General features: G+C 30.9%; 1 protein-coding gene across 3 annotated transcripts in view; it reads right to left on the bottom strand.

Moving 5' to 3' along the window:
• LOC139513712 (dynactin subunit 2-like) overlaps window positions 1-16,133 on the bottom strand; it is a 19,590-nt gene continuing 3,457 nt past the window's right edge. The window contains exons 2-14 of one of the 3 annotated variants that reach the window (XM_071302460.1): window positions 13,556-13,636; window positions 11,312-11,405; window positions 9,957-10,024; window positions 9,230-9,322; window positions 8,788-8,948; window positions 8,248-8,383; window positions 7,383-7,448; window positions 6,060-6,098; window positions 4,839-4,988; window positions 3,291-3,350; window positions 2,876-2,918; window positions 1,949-2,040; window positions 1-295 (exon numbers count right to left, since the gene is read on the bottom strand). In XM_071302460.1, coding sequence (XP_071158561.1) covers window positions 209-295; window positions 1,949-2,040; window positions 2,876-2,918; window positions 3,291-3,350; window positions 4,839-4,988; window positions 6,060-6,098; window positions 7,383-7,448; window positions 8,248-8,383; window positions 8,788-8,948; window positions 9,230-9,322; window positions 9,957-10,024; window positions 11,312-11,405; window positions 13,556-13,636 — 1,170 coding nt within the window. In that variant the 3' untranslated portion in view covers window positions 1-208. Of the gene's footprint in view, window positions 296-1,948; window positions 2,041-2,875; window positions 2,919-3,010; window positions 3,054-3,247; window positions 3,351-4,838; window positions 4,989-6,059; window positions 6,099-7,382; window positions 7,449-8,247; window positions 8,384-8,787; window positions 8,949-9,229; window positions 9,323-9,956; window positions 10,025-11,311; window positions 11,406-13,555; window positions 13,637-16,133 lie in introns of all 3 variants that reach the window. The other 2 variants (XM_071302461.1, XM_071302459.1) reach the window with 2 other exon arrangements.

Raw genomic sequence — 16,133 nt, forward strand, 5'->3', positions numbered from 1 at the left:
TTCAGTTTTATTTGTCACTTTATTTCATATTTGCTCCATTTAACCATAAATAGCATCATAAAAATGAGATAAATGTCTATTACCAGATAAATACCACTGAAATAAACCATAAGTTAGGCAAATAATTACATTATCTTCTAATAGCAAATAAAATGTATAATAAAGTAATAATGAGTTTTATCCAATGTATAAGTATTTGTTTATTGCACTATTTCTGTACTGTCTTCATTCTTTGTTCTAACTTCTCTGTATTTGTCTTAATAGCATCTGTATTCTGTTTAAAGGTTTCTTGAATCTACAATTTAAACAGAAAATTGATTAAAATGTCTGACCATGTTTAAATTTTGTCTGATAAAACAATTGGTTCAGATATTAAATTTTTCAGAAATAAACTTAATAAAGGCATACAGTGGTGCTGCTGACAGTGGTTCTTTGATAAAAGATTGAACATCTTTACAAGCTAAACTTTTATTGCAATGTTCCTCCAACATGACTGAATGTATCTTGATTAATACAACAATAAAGATATTTATCCTGACAAGAAAATTCACGGTGGAAATTTAAATTATGTGAATTTTACAAAAGTCTAGCATAAAGTTAAAGTTAGTATTTTAATTTCCTAAAACAGGTTCCAATATTTTTGTTATAACTTTTTAAGACTAAATTTAAAGTAACTGTTCTTCAATATAATTTTTTACAGGGAATTCTTGTGAACTATACATATAAGCTGATTTAATGTTTTATAGGATCCGGAAATTTTTTCACCTAATTTCGGTCATTTTCGGATAACTTAAAAGTTGGTGCCCTTTTTCAAACAAAGATTGTGTGCATGCTCATACAGGCATACTCGTAGCATCAACGAACTTGTTTAACTGTTGCATCGCATTTACATCAGAAATTTTCCTACCATTTTCCTTTAAATCGATCTTTAGCAATAAAAGGAAGGCAACAGTTTAAAAATGAAATGATTTTAATGACTCAAAACGATAAATTTCTCAAACTTCGCTTACGATTCTTTCCATTTTGGAAGACAAAATTATAACCGGATGCTTTACGACAATAGTAAAACGACCAATTACGGACTCATTTCCGGGATTTAAGTTTTGTTTATCAAATTCACAGGAAATCGTCGGCTTTTTAACTGTTTTACCTTTATTAGTGTTTGAATATTAATTATAATAGTTGGACTTGTTTAATTTAGCATGAAATCATTTTGAATTTACGATTAAGTGTCTAATTTTCAGAAGAGCATTTCAAGCATGCGTATTAGTAAACAAAGCACGTGCGTTTGTAGTGAAACAATATTTTGTTCTACGTAAATTAATTTAATTTTAATTTAATTTTAAATCAGAATTGACAATTGTCTAAGCTGAGAAAAGTAATTAAATAATGCAGACAGTTGTTATGAACTTTTAATTTCTTTAAAATATTAGTTCTGAGCTTGTGATCAATAGAAAATTTAATTAAAAACACAGGTAAAGAGATTAGCGATCATTAGCCAATATTTCCCCGAGGCATTACTATAGTTATTAGGAGGGCCCTCAGGATTATAACACTTTACTGCAGTGGCAGTTTTATAACAGGAAAAGGATAACAAACAAAAAATAAGTTCAAAATGGCGATTTAGACAATGTTAGAAACTCGATCTCAACGAAATGGCATTAAATGACAGAAATTGTTTCTGTAAAAAAATAAAATTTGTCCTAAATCCCAATTACTCATTTAGGACAAAATACTTTCAGTTTAGGTCAAGACTGGCATATATGACCGTTTCCGGACCCTTGTTTTATACCCATTGTTGAAATGAGCTTGTTACTTGAAAAATATGAATGTACATATATGTTCTGAATGGATATTTAAAAAAATTAACACAACATGTTGTTTATCAGCAAACTAGTCAGAAACAGTTAAATGCATTTAGAAAAAAAAGAAATATAACTGAATTTACCTGTTTCAATAAATCTCCATGTGAATGTAGACTAGAATTGATTTCTTGTTGCGCTGTATCTAAATATCCCAGTGTTTGTGTCATCTGTAGAGCTGTAAAAGACAAATACCTCAAATAAATCAACTTTAATTCTGGCAAATTATTAATCAAAATTATAAATCAGTACTAAATATGTATATTATTTGTTATACTTTTGGAAAGAGCCAAGAATTCTAACTGAAAATATTTGAGTCAAGAAAAGAAAAACTTACAATAGTCATTATGAGTTCCAACATATAGACTGTAAAAATAAGCAGAATAAGCCAAGCTATTAAAACATTGTATTAAACAAATTAGGCATTTGTCTCAATTTTTTTAAAGCCTAATGGCAAAATAATTATAAGACTTCAAAATTTCATTAATACATCACATATCTGTTTGTCAGAACTAACAAAAATTTAATGTATTATGTAAGTTACTGAATTTTATTTTTTTAGAGTAAGTCAAGGCCATGAAAAGACAACAACTGGCTAACAAAATCAAATTATCAGGTACTTTCAGATAAACTCTTTGTGGGAAGAAATAGAACTTCCAAGTTTTTACAACTTCAGCCAAAAACTAATGCTCATCTCCCTGCCTATATAACAGTTAGTGTGAGGGAGAATGTCACCAGATTTTCTTTTTAGTTTTTCTTTCATTACACATACAAACCTTGTTCATGTAAATCCTTTAAGGAAACAAGTCTATCTACAACCTGGGGTAATGTGTCAGACACAGAATTCCTACAAACCTTGTTCATGTAAATCCTTCAGAGAAACAAGTCTATCTACAACATGGGGTAATGTGTCAGACACAGAATTCCTACAAACCTTGTTCATGTAAATCCTTCAGAGAAACAAGTCTATCTACAACCTGGGGTAATGTGTCAGACACAGAATTCCTACAAACCTTGTTCATGTAAATCCTTTAGAGAAACAAGTCTATCTACAACCTGGGGTAATGTGTCAGACCATGTAAATCCTTCAGAGAAACAAGTCTATCTACAACCTGGGGTAATGTGTCAGACACAGAATTCCTACAAACCTTGTTCATGTAAATCCTTTAGAGAAACAAGTCTATCTACAACCTGGGGTAATGTGTCAAACACAGAATTCCTACAAACCTTGTTCATGTAAATCCTTCAGAGAAACAAGTCTATCTACAACCTGGGGTAATGTGTCAGACACAGAATTCCTACAAACCTTGTTCATGTAAATCCTTTAGTAAAACAAGTCTATCTACAACCTGGGGTAATTTGTCAGACACAGAATTCCTACAAACCTTGTTCATGTAAATCCTTTAAGGAAACAAGTCTATCTACAACTTGGGGTAATGTGTCAGACACGGAATTCCACTTCTTTACTAGTTCATACAACTCCATCAACTGAAAAATATTTAAACAGGGATTAATTTCAGTTGTTAGTAAACTTTAAATCAGTTGTAAAGTATGCTTAAAATATAATATAATGTTCCATTAACCAACCAAAAGGTGTAGGTAATGGAAACAACTATATTGTTACACGAGAGCGTACATCAAATCATTCTAACTTTCGGCAAAATCAGTTATTACTTCATCAGAACTTGATGAAATTAGCCTAAAGTAAACTTGTCATCCATGTATTGCATTAGAAACGTCATATTCCTTTCCAAATAGCGTATCAAACATCGTTTATTTTTGTAAATTTTTCTTCGTCCGACATTTAAATTTGTAGAACTACGGATCGGAATCGGGATTTCATCGGAAACGGACCCGCTATGACCGAAATCCGGATTCTTGCGATAATGACTACAGTCGCATGAATGGCACTGCTGACAGACAAAAAATGATCCCAAAAGGGAAAATTACGCATTCCAGACGCATTAACATACTTTTGGTTAGATCTTCTTGATTAATGTATATATTTCCATGTATAAGCATTGTTTCAATTTATAGGTTAAAGTTGCTTAACTCTGGGACTATTACACCAGAGACATATATACACATGTGTATATATATGTCTCTGCATACACTAAGAGGTTCCTGACTGGGTGACTGGTATATACATATATAGTGTATATGCAGCGAGGTTGATATATTTGAGTGGTGCCATGGATCTATATTAGTGGAAATACAGAATCAAAACATAGTTTTTATGTTTATATTAATAGAAGGGTTAACCAGAGACATATATAAACTATATGTATTTATATTTCTCTGGGTTAATATACTGGTCTGTTCTCATTTCATTGTTCTTGTATTTTGATAAATTCTAAAAAAAAAAAAAAAAAAAAAAAAAAAAAAAAAAAAAAAAAAAAAAAAGTCACTTTAATAATGGTTTTATTTTTATTTTTAGTGTCGACTTGACCAATTTTGCACTTTTTTTTTTTTTATTTTGCCCCCTCGACCCTAATTTTTTACAAATTTTCTCGTTAAACAGATAAAATAAAAAGTCTGGCCTTAGGTACTGTTTTTGCAAAAACCTGTTATTTGATTTTAAAAAGGTATAGCAATTTTATATATTGTAAATAGTATTTTATTTCATATTGTTTAGTGCATTATATCTATGCATTTTAATAGTCTATTATAATTCTGTATAGAATGGCTCTCATTTTAATGAGTATTGTTTTACAATGTTTAAATATTGATTTTACTCGTTGAGAGATGAGATTTTGATAAAACATTGAATTAAGCATAAAAACTTTCAATAAAGACTTTATCAAAATCTGTTAAAATTAGTGATACAGAAGAGGGTATTTCATTCAATTTTAATAACAAATACTTCTTAGAAGCATAAATTTAATATTTTTTTTCATATCTCTCATATGCTGATTGTTCACTGTGCTTCTTACTTGGTTAAATTCCTTTCTTGTCACTTTACTGTTTTAAAATTACCTTTGTTTGTTTTTCATTATTTTCTTGGGCTGTTTTCTTCTCAGCAATCTGCGTCAGTTTGTGATTTACACCATGAAGTCTGGCATCAACTTGCTCAAGACTTGTAGGCTCCAGTAAAGATAACTTGGAGTTAACCACTGATACAGCTTCCTACAATAAATACAATGCAATGTTTAATACAAGATAAATATATATCTGCTTAAGGTGGTACATAACACTGCAGGGAGATCACTCTGTAAAACTTAGCTGAAAGTTTTAACATTTTATTGTTAATGAAATATTAAACTTTTCAATGATCAAAATAAGCATTTGTCAAACTGCTATATATCCAATGAAATTTTATGATAAAGTGCGGTCAAATTTTTTGAAACTTTTATATTTTTGTCAAAGGGTCAAAGTAAATTTTGTAAAAATTTTATGAAATTAAACGAGCCAAATTAATGTTAGTCAAGGTGTTTGGTACCACCTGCAGTAAGACAATTATTCAGTCAGAACATAAGATTATAAAGATCTTCCGCATTCTATTTAATACAAAATGCTTCCTACATCAGAGTTTATTTTCATGTCAGAGAATAATAGTGATTTATAAGTCTTATAATATTGTCTGGATCGTAAATTTACCATAACCCCCTATCTTCTGTTTAAGCAAGACCTGCTCCTTAAAATCTAAACTGCATGTTTGTCAAAGATCAAAAGCAGCAATACAATATAATTCCTTAAAACAGATCCTAAATAATGTATTTTTCTTCTGTTTAGTTTTTTATTGATTTATTGATTGATATGTGCTCTACGTAAATTTCAGCACTATTGTGCTATTTTGTTGAGGGAAAACTTATTTTTGTCACTGCATCTTAGTTCGTAGTTATGCATCTTTTAAATCATACTCATAAATGACCATACCGACTATACTGGTTTTTTCACATTGCTAAGGTGGTAAAATTGCCAATAATTGCTTACATCCACTATATTTAAACCTTGGTGGCTAGTTGTCTCATTGGCAATCATACAACAACCAATAATTTAATATCTAGAAACAAAAACATAATTTCTTGGAATAATATTCATAACTTTTACAGCATCTAGCTTTATTGCATGGTTTATTAGATTGTGACATCATTTAAATTTTTTTTCCAATTATCATCATGCAACCTTATTTATAGCCACAACTCTTTCTCAATTATCCCTATATTATTTTAAAATCCCACTAATTTTTGCACTTACCAGTAAACATTTACTATCTGTGTCTGCAGTCAATATACTCTGTAAAATACATAACATATTTGTACAACTAAATAATTTACAGCATGAAGTACAATACAATACAATACAGAGTTTTTTATTGTCAATTATGACGCCCAATAATTTGAGCAGTACAATTAAGTTCAATTTCATACAAGTGATTACATATTGATTACATTGATTATTTAACAATTAAACAAAGTCAAGTCTTTTTCAACCAAATAAATTCTGCAGAAAAGATATATATATATATAGTTTTACAATATAATATAGATGGACAAACTACCGGTGACTAAACTGTATCTAGAATTAATTTTCTCTCTTTGAATAAAGTACACAATAATAAACTTACTTTTTTAATTATAACATTATCCTCAGATGACATTAACCATATTAATTTTGATTTATTTGGGAGGCTTTTAAAGTTTTTGTTAACCTTATTTAAGTAATCTATATATTCAGATCTTTTATTTTCTAAAACAGGACACTGAAGAAGAAAATGAATTTCATCTTCAACTAATCTTAGATATGTACAACCTCTTTGACACTTTATTTTAAAGTTCATAAAGGACAAGGTTCACTTATGGCCCAAAATGGCCTGAAATATCAACTTATCATAAAACACAAAAAAGTTCACAAATTGGTTCGTAAATGGGTCTTTTTCAAAAGTCTTAATGCTCAATAAATCAGTTCTTTTAATAAAGGTAAACAATACTCTCCAAATAAGGCCCATTTTGGACATTTTGTCAAATTATGATGATTTTGGGCAATTTTCAGAAAAAATTTGGCAGCCACCTACGATCCAAAATGTTTTGTGACCAAAAGATTCCAAATGTGATATAGAATTCATCAATATAAAAACTTTTTGGATCATGGATGGCGGCCAAGGTTACTAATGCCAAAAACAATCAAAATTTTGGACAAAATTGACCTAAAATACAAATAGTGTATATTTAAGGGGTCATAGCTCCAAAATTAAAGGAAGGTGCCAAAAAAGTATATTTTAGTCTTAACAGTATTATCACAAGTATTTCTATTTGTAATTGTTTGGCCAATTTTAACTCTTTGTGAACCTTCTTCTTTCCACTGTAAAGTAATTTGCAATGCATAAATTAGATTTAATCAGATATACTGGCAGTCAAGTTGTCAATAAATTTAACTTGAACAAATGTCTACAAATTTCTATAGTCTATCAGTTTTTCCAAAAAGAAAACAACTGTTATAAAAATTAAGTACATCTAGCCATTTCTTATCTAAAGCATGAAAAGAAGAAAGTGATTCATTGAACAAATATATCAATCTTACAAGTTTTTCAGGATTATGTCCTATAACTGCTTCAAGTCTGTCTAATCTCTCTTCTAAACTGGCCATCTAAAACAGGATTCAACACATTATACCAGATATAGATGAAACAATAAAACATTTGTGTAAAATAGAAGAATACAGCGAATCCTGGACTGATTGTGACTCTACTAAATCTCTAAAAGTGCAAAACTGTAACAAGTACAATCTGTTTTTTTAACAAATTTAGTCTTAGATGCATGATCTAGCTGTGAGTAACTGCAAGAACTCTCAGATCTGTACTTAGTGTCTTTTTGTTAATGGGATGTACCTGGCCAAGTCAACCAAGTATTTTCGTTATCTGCATTTCTATTTGTATCCATTTGATGAGTGAAGCCTTTTTACACTCATTTTGATAGTTCGTTCTTGTGTTGTATTGTTACACCACTGTCTCAGGTTAGGAAGGGTTGGGATCCCTCTTACGTATTTAACCCCGCCACATTCTGTATGTATGTGCCTGTTTGAAGTCTGGAGCCTGTAATTCAGTGGTTGTAGTTTGTTACATATTTGTTTTTCCTTCAATTTTTGTACATAAATTAGGCAGTTAGTTTTCTCTTTTGAACTGTTTCCTATATGTCATTTGGGGCCTTTTTTAGCTGAAGATGCAGCTTTGCTCATTGTTGAAGGTCGTACAGTGACCTATAGTTGATAATTTCTATGACATTTGTTCTCTTGTGAAGAGTTGTCTCATTTGGCAACCATACCACATCTTCTTTTTTTATAAATATAACTCCCAATCTATCACATGAAGGTATCTGTAAAATAAAACTGTAGTAAGAATGAAAGAGTTTTGTCTTTGTGATATTTGTACTGTCCTTGTTGACTTTACCTTAGCATTTCTAGAGAACTGTGCCTGTTCAGGTCTGTGGTATAATTCATACATTACACAGTCTTCTCCCTTGCCATCTGGTGACTTTTTAGATTTGTCTACTGGTTTGTAGGCCTGTAACTGTGTCATAAGTCTTCTGAAAGAGACATCACAAGATTAATAGTATTGTTCTTTTTATATTAAGAAAATAAGATATTGATGGCAGACCTTTGATAGTCTGATAAATTTATTCACAACAGTTTAAGACTCATGATTACTTCAGACTTGACATTTCGTGTGGACAATGTTGATTGTTGAATATAGTATCTTCACCTTTCTTGTTTTGCTGTCGTTGGATTACTGTTTCACTGACTTACAGCTTACATGAACTTCATACATTTTAATTTTTAACACAGGATTATCAAAGGACATGAGATCTCCTATTTAACTTCCAATAAAAAACGATATTTGAGAAATTGAAACTCAGAACATGTAGCAGTCAATCTTTAATCAGTACTTTGATCAAACTTATTGGTATATTATTCATAATGAGATAATGACTTCTGTAAAGCTCCTTGTGGATCAGACAGGTTGACTGTTGTATCAGGTCCCAGTAACTTTTCTAGTTGTAAATCACTAAGTTGATGTTGTAAATACTCCAGCTGTTTACTGAAGGCTACAGGGTTCAGTTTCTCTGTATTAGCTTCCTCTTTTACATTCTCCTGTAAATAACATTCACTTTATTATTTGAAACATCATCAAAAACTTTCATAATGTTCAAATGGAAACGTTTTTAATTCATAGGCATAAGGAAGATAGTCCAAATACAAACTTTTAGATTTAATTCACTGACATAAAGAAAGAGAGTTCCAGTTCAAAATTCAGGTTTATTTAACTTGTAGAGACAAGTTGTATGAAGATTATAAAAGAACAATGTTTGAAGTTTGATGCTATTATAATTGTGTCAACAAACAAAACAATAACAAAGTTCCAAGTAATTTACCTTAATTCTATTAGCTTCCTCTGCAAGCTCCCGAATCTCATGTTGTATCCTTTGGTACTTCTGTTGGGGAGTCTCTATTTTTCCTTCTTCAAGCTGTTGTAATAAAGATTAGTGTAGTTATAAAAATGGTTTCATTCTACATACATCATTAAGTAACATGCTGTCATCTTAGGATTATTTAGTGAAGGTTACCTGAACATTGATACAAAGGCCAGATGACAAAGAAGGTATGACAAAAATGATCATGAACAACTATCATGAAATTAGTTGTTGTATTTTTTAAATGCAAGAAGTTTAAAGACCTTAAGCAAATGTATCAGACAAAATTTAAAAGGTCTTTATTAACTTCAAATGTTCTATAAATAGATTTATGAGAATTTGGTGCACTTTGTATGTTTGTATATTCAAAATTGATTTGCAAGTTTTATTAAGTCTTATTTATCTACCATGAAATGTTTTAAACACATTTTGTTCAAATATAGATCTTGCAAAAATTGTTGACTTTCATTTCCCAAAATACCTTATAATATACATAATGTACCTATAATATGGTAATTGCTTTTAATTTGCTAAGATATTGTTGAACAAACATGATGCTTTCAACATTTATCAGTTTGAGTGATTGCTTTTTTCCCCTTTATATAATTCATGACTTGTCAGTAACTGAGTAACTTTTCTTTAAATTTGTGTAATTTTTAATATTTTTCATTGAAGTTTATACACAAACCATTTCATATTCTGTTTTATCTGCATCGTAACCTGTTCTTCTTGAAGATGTAATTCTGTCTGAAAAGTCTGTTATAAAATAATATATTATTAATATATATCCTATATATATATAAGAATGAATGACAATTTAAAATATTTCACCATATGTGGAGAAAAAACAAGACAGATTTAAAAGCAAAATGTGGAAATTTATTCAATGTTTTCTATTTAAGAAATAATTCCTTCATGTAATGCTCTATGCTCATTTTAACATGGGTAGGCATTATATTTGTCAATATTTTACACTGAGCGTTAGCGAGGTGTAAAATGTAGTCAAATATAATGCCTACCCATGTTAAAATGAGCAAAGAGCATGACATGAAGGAATTATTTCGATTCTAATAGGACAAATACAGTATTTTTATAGGTCGAAGCGTGCAAAATTACCGTAAAAATGTTTGGCTGTTCCCGTTTCCTCCTCAAGGAGTCTGTGCATTGCAGTTCATATTTGATAAGTTTAAAAACTACGAGCAGGGTAAATATATGTTGTTTCATAAAAATATATAATAAGAGTTTATGCTAGCTGCTTAAATGTATATATTTTAAAGGATAACGATGGAAATACAATAAATAAAAAAAGTAAGTTTGTGCGCATGTGTCAAACATATTTTGTGCTCATTAGAACATGGCTTTGTTTACAAAGCGTAATAAGGACGTCATATTAGAATTGCATATATATACACATATTTATACTGCAACTACTTGTGTTTATTTCCTAAATATAGTAACACAGCTATATTTTGTGCAACGTCAATTTCATAATATAGAACTTTTTCCAGAGGTACCATAAAGGATGAAAATAAGTTTGAAATTAGTTTTACAATTTGAAAAGCTATCTATGTATTAATTTAAGATGCAGTATAAAAACAATATTAGGTCAATGTCAGAAAAATATAACTTCTTTTGTATTCGGCACAAAACTGAGGAAGGGCTTGGTAGAACATCACCCTTCCCCAGTTTCTTAGCCTCATACAAAAAAGTTTATATTTTTCTGACATTGACCTAATATGGTACACATATATACCAGTATCGATATATCATGGATGATAAAATAACTACAATTATCTAATTCAATTTAAAAGTTGTGTCTGTTCAACCCTTTTTTATCAGTCATAAAATAGCCTTCTCGGTTTTCATCAGATAAACTTTATTCAGCAGAGAATAGTAAGGCAAAAAATGTAATGGTTTAAATTACTCTAATTTTGAGTATAGTAATATGAAAATAAGTATTATTATTATCAAAAGTGACAATGGTTGATTCTGCTGACCATCAATAAAACATCAAAATATACCTAATAGTATACTATTACTAACCTATATTTGATGCTTTCAGGTCTTTGCCTTTAAACTTGCCAAGGGCAGAACATGTGTCAATGTTTGATTTGTCTATACTTTCATTTTCTTCTTCCTGTATATCAAGAAATTATTACACAGAATCTTTTCTCTTTTATCATAAATGGACATAAAACTTATGTTTTTGCTCAATGCACTAAATTGACAACTATTACATAAGGGTGTTGATTGCATGAATGCAATCTTAACTCCATAATATAGAGTCTTTAAAGAGGTTATGTCCTCACCTAGATCTATGGGCATTGACTCCTATAAGCAAATATGTCAATATGATATCACAGATTCTGACTTGCTCAAGTTGCTGGTAATTTTTGTTGTTTACAATTTGTCTTTATCAATTTCAGTTAGTTTTGGTTTAAAGTGCAAAAAACTGACAATAATTGTTCTTTAGAGTCAAAAACTCCTGGAAGTACATTTGTAGATCAATGATTTGCCCAAGATGACACTTTGTATTAAAATGATTACTTGCTGATCATTTTTGCTATCTAAACTTGCTATCCATTTAATATGATTGTTTTCCATATAATATACAAACAAGAGTGCACACACTGAAATGTCTCGCCTTCTATACTAATCATTGATATTATGTTGATAGTCCTAAGTATAAAGCTAAGCTTTATTACAACTGTCACATAAACTTAACATTAACCAAGATAACTAAACAAAGACCAATGAACCTTGAAAAAGAGGTCCAGGTCATTGAACCATGCCAGGCAGACAGGTACAGCTAACAATGCTTCTATACAACATATATAGTTGACACATTACTTATAGTTTAAGAAAAATAGACCAAAACACAAAAACTTAACACTGTGCAATGAACCGTGAAAATGAGGTCACGGTTAAATAAAACCTGCTCGACTGACATAAAGATCATAAAATATTTCCATACACCAAATATAATTGACCTATGGCATATAGCATTAGATAAAAAGACCAAAACTCAAAAACTTAACTTTGACCACTGAACCATGAAAATGAGGTCAAGGTCACATGACATCTGCCCGCTAGACATGTACACTTAACAATCATTCCATACAACAAATATAGTAGACCTATTGCATATGGTATGAGAAAAACAGACCAAAACACAAAAATTTAACTATAACCACTGAACCATGAAAATGAGGTCAAGGTCAGATGACACCTGCCAGTTGGACATGTACACCTTACAGTCCTTCCATACACCGAATATACTAGCCCTATTGCTTATAGTATCTGAGATATGGACTTGATCACCAAAACTTAACCTTGTTCACTGATCCATGAAATGAGGTCGAGGTCAAGTGAAAACTGTCTGACAGACACGAGGACCTTGCAAGGTACGCACATATCAAATATAGTTATCCTATTACTTATAATAAGAGAGAATTCAACATTACAAAAAATTTGAACTTTTTTTTCAAGTGGTCACTGAACCATGAAAATGAGGTCAAGGACATTGGACATGTGACTAACGGAAACTTCGTAACATGAAGCATCTATATACAAAGTATGAAGCATCCAGGTCTTCCACCTTCTAAAATATAAAGCTTTTAAGAAGTGAGCTAACGCCGGCGCCGTAGCCGCCGCTGCCGAATCACTATCCCTATGTCGAGCTTTCTGCAACAAAAGTTGCAGGCTCAACAAAAAACCCTTAAATAATCATATTAGGGAATAAACAAAGAGTTGACTGGTTCAGTAATTCAGAGGACATGAGATCGTGATGTTCTTAATTCTCAGTTTTCTGACAACAAAGACGATAGACACTAAGTGATGAGAATATCCCCTTATTTTTCAGACTTCATTAATATGTAAAGCTTGGTGAATATTTATATAATATATATATAGCTACCTTGACTTCACTGAGTGTCTGTAAAGTTTGGTGAATATCTATATAATACCTACCTTGACTTCACTGGGTGTCTGTAAAGCTTGGTGAATATTTATATAATACCTACCTTGACTTCACTGGGTGTCTGTAAAGCTTGGTGAATATTTATATAATACCTACCTTGACTTCACTGGGTGTCTGTAAAGCTTGGTGAATATTTATATAATACCTACCTTGACTTCACTGGGTGTCTGTAAAGCTTGGTGAATATTTATATAATACCTACCTTGACTTCACTGGGTGTCTGTAAAGCTTGGTGAATATTTATATAATACCTACCTTGACTTCACTGGGTGTCTGTAAAGCTTGGTGAATATTAATATAATACCTACCTTGACTTCACTGGGTGTCTGTAAAGCTTGGTCATCTTCAGGTAATTCATCTGTTTCATAAACATCTGGTGCACCTATATCCTACAATCAACAGTTCATACATGTCATATTTCACAAACAGCTGGTGAAATTATTCCCTAATTGTTCAAAATATCAACAGTTCATAAACTCTGGAGAACATAATTATACAGACTACAATATATATCAAGTTGTTAAGGGCTTAAGGCATTGGTTCAAGGCTAATTAAATCTTGAATACCATTTTTACTGGACATGCCCAATATAAAAATAATCAAAGAGCTGAAAGCTTTGAAGAAAAATGACGCCACTGTCTCTAATATTGGGATAGTTTTTATGCAAGTCTTGATTTTCACATACCGGAATTAGTTTAACAATGCAACATGTATCGTAAGCATATAATTGATATTCGTATATGTGTGTGTGTGTGAAGTGAAGGTGACAACTGGCTGGTTTTTTAAGACAAATGAATAGGTCAAGACTACCTGAATTGTACAAATAAATACCGTAGAAAGGCTTGTATATTTCTCACTGGTACATAGTCTGAATCCGGGTCCGTTCGCTTCCATTCACGTTTGCGCCCACTCATGTTCACCCCCTTTCACTTTTACACCCTACATGTTCGCATCCAATCTTAATTGGTTTTGTGTTTAATAACTCTGTAAGCAAGTGTTTTCTTATAAGTATAATTGTTGTCATTGTCTCAAAATAAAGTGAGACAGCATTTTTTTTTTGTGTTGAATAAATCTCAATCATGATTTGCATAGCGTATTGTTAAAAAAAATAATAATCCTTTCTAAATAAAGTGGTATTTTGTCAACGTTTTATTTTGTGTTGAATAACTCTGAATCATGTTTTGGTAAGTGTATTGCTATAACTTTGTTTCATTGACTTGTTTCAAAATGAAGTGAGATTCTGACTATGTTTTTTTCTGTGTGTTGAATAAATTTTATCATGTTTTGGTTATATTAGTGGATTGCTATATTTTGGTTTCTATGTTTTATTGTTTCGTTGTTTCAGATCAAAGGGACCAAGCTGTTAAAAACAATTATCTTTTGTGTTTTTCCTTTAAAATCTTCAATGTTTTACTCATACCAAGCTATAAATACATTCAGTATTTACACCAAAGCCATTTAAAACAACAACCATGATTTTCCAATTATTCAACTTGAATTTGAATTAAAATTGGGCGCGAATGAGTAGAGTGCGAACAGACCTTGGGTGCAAATGTGCGAACGTGTAGGCCACTGTAGGGTGCGAAAATGTATTGGGCGCAAACAGACCTGATACCACATAGTCTGAACCCCCTTCTCCCACAAAATATTAAGTAAATAATATTTTTGTTACTGTTATCAAAGGTCTAATGAAACTCAGATAATTTCAAACATTTGTCAAAGAATTCTAGTCAAACCGGCACCTAGTTAAATTGGCACCTGGACAAATCAGCACCTGGTTAAAATCGACACCTGATATAGTCAATTCGTCACCCATGTTAAATATATATTTTTAACAGTATTTTAAGCAAAAAGAGTAAAAATAAGAAAGGGTTTGCCAAAATTTTTTCAGTATTTAAGCAAAAAGTGTTAAATACTAATTTTCACATTTTTGGGTGTTCATGTACATTTTGTATATATTTATTTTTCTCAACTAAATGACTTTTTTGGTGTATTTTTAATGATATATATATATATGAGTAGTCCAAATAATTATTACGTCTGGCAAGGCTTTTTTAATTTTATTCTGGAACACCTTCCTATGACCGCAAGGCTATGTTAATTTTTTTCTGGGACGCCTTCCTACCAACGTCATAGGAAGGCGTCCCAGAAAAAAAATTAAATAGCCTTGCCAGACGTCATAATTATTTGGACTAATACATGAGATATTGGATATTTTTCTGCATTATTTTAACCAGTTGAGCATTTTACAGGATTGTTGGTTTAATGCTGTTTAAACTTTACTGAAAAAAACACCTTAAATTTGCTAATTATTTGGCATGAAAGTTTGATTTATTGAAAGGGACTCATAGTTTTCCATTTTATCTTAATAATTGTCTAATTGTTAAAACAACAGCTTTGGTAAGGGCTTCGTTGTTTACCTTTATACACAACAACATATTCACTTTCGTTTCGTTGTTTACCTAAATACACAACAACATATTCACTATGTACTTGGTAACAGTAATTAATTAATTGAATAGAAAATATTATAACAAATATTATTGGATGCCGAATTGACGTCAAATAGGTGCCGATTTGACTAGATGCCAATTTAACTAGGTGCCGACTAGTCCAAATAATTATGACGTCTTGAAAGGCTATTATAATTTTTTTCTTTGACGCCTTACATCGATGACGTCTTGAAAGGCTATTATAATTTTTTTCTTTGACGCCTTACATCGACGATGTAAGGCGTCAAAGAAAAAAATTATAATAGCCTTTCAAGACGTCATAATTATTTGGACTAGGTGCCGACTTGACTTGTACGTTTCAATTCCTCTGCGATCGTTTGCGGTATTTTCTTGAGAAAACCTATTTTCCATCATCAAAGAGAAGAAGAAACTG

Source organism: Mytilus edulis, chromosome 2 (genome assembly GCF_963676685.1).
Source record: "Mytilus edulis chromosome 2, xbMytEdul2.2, whole genome shotgun sequence".
Lineage (NCBI taxonomy): Eukaryota > Metazoa > Mollusca > Bivalvia > Mytilida > Mytilidae > Mytilus > Mytilus edulis.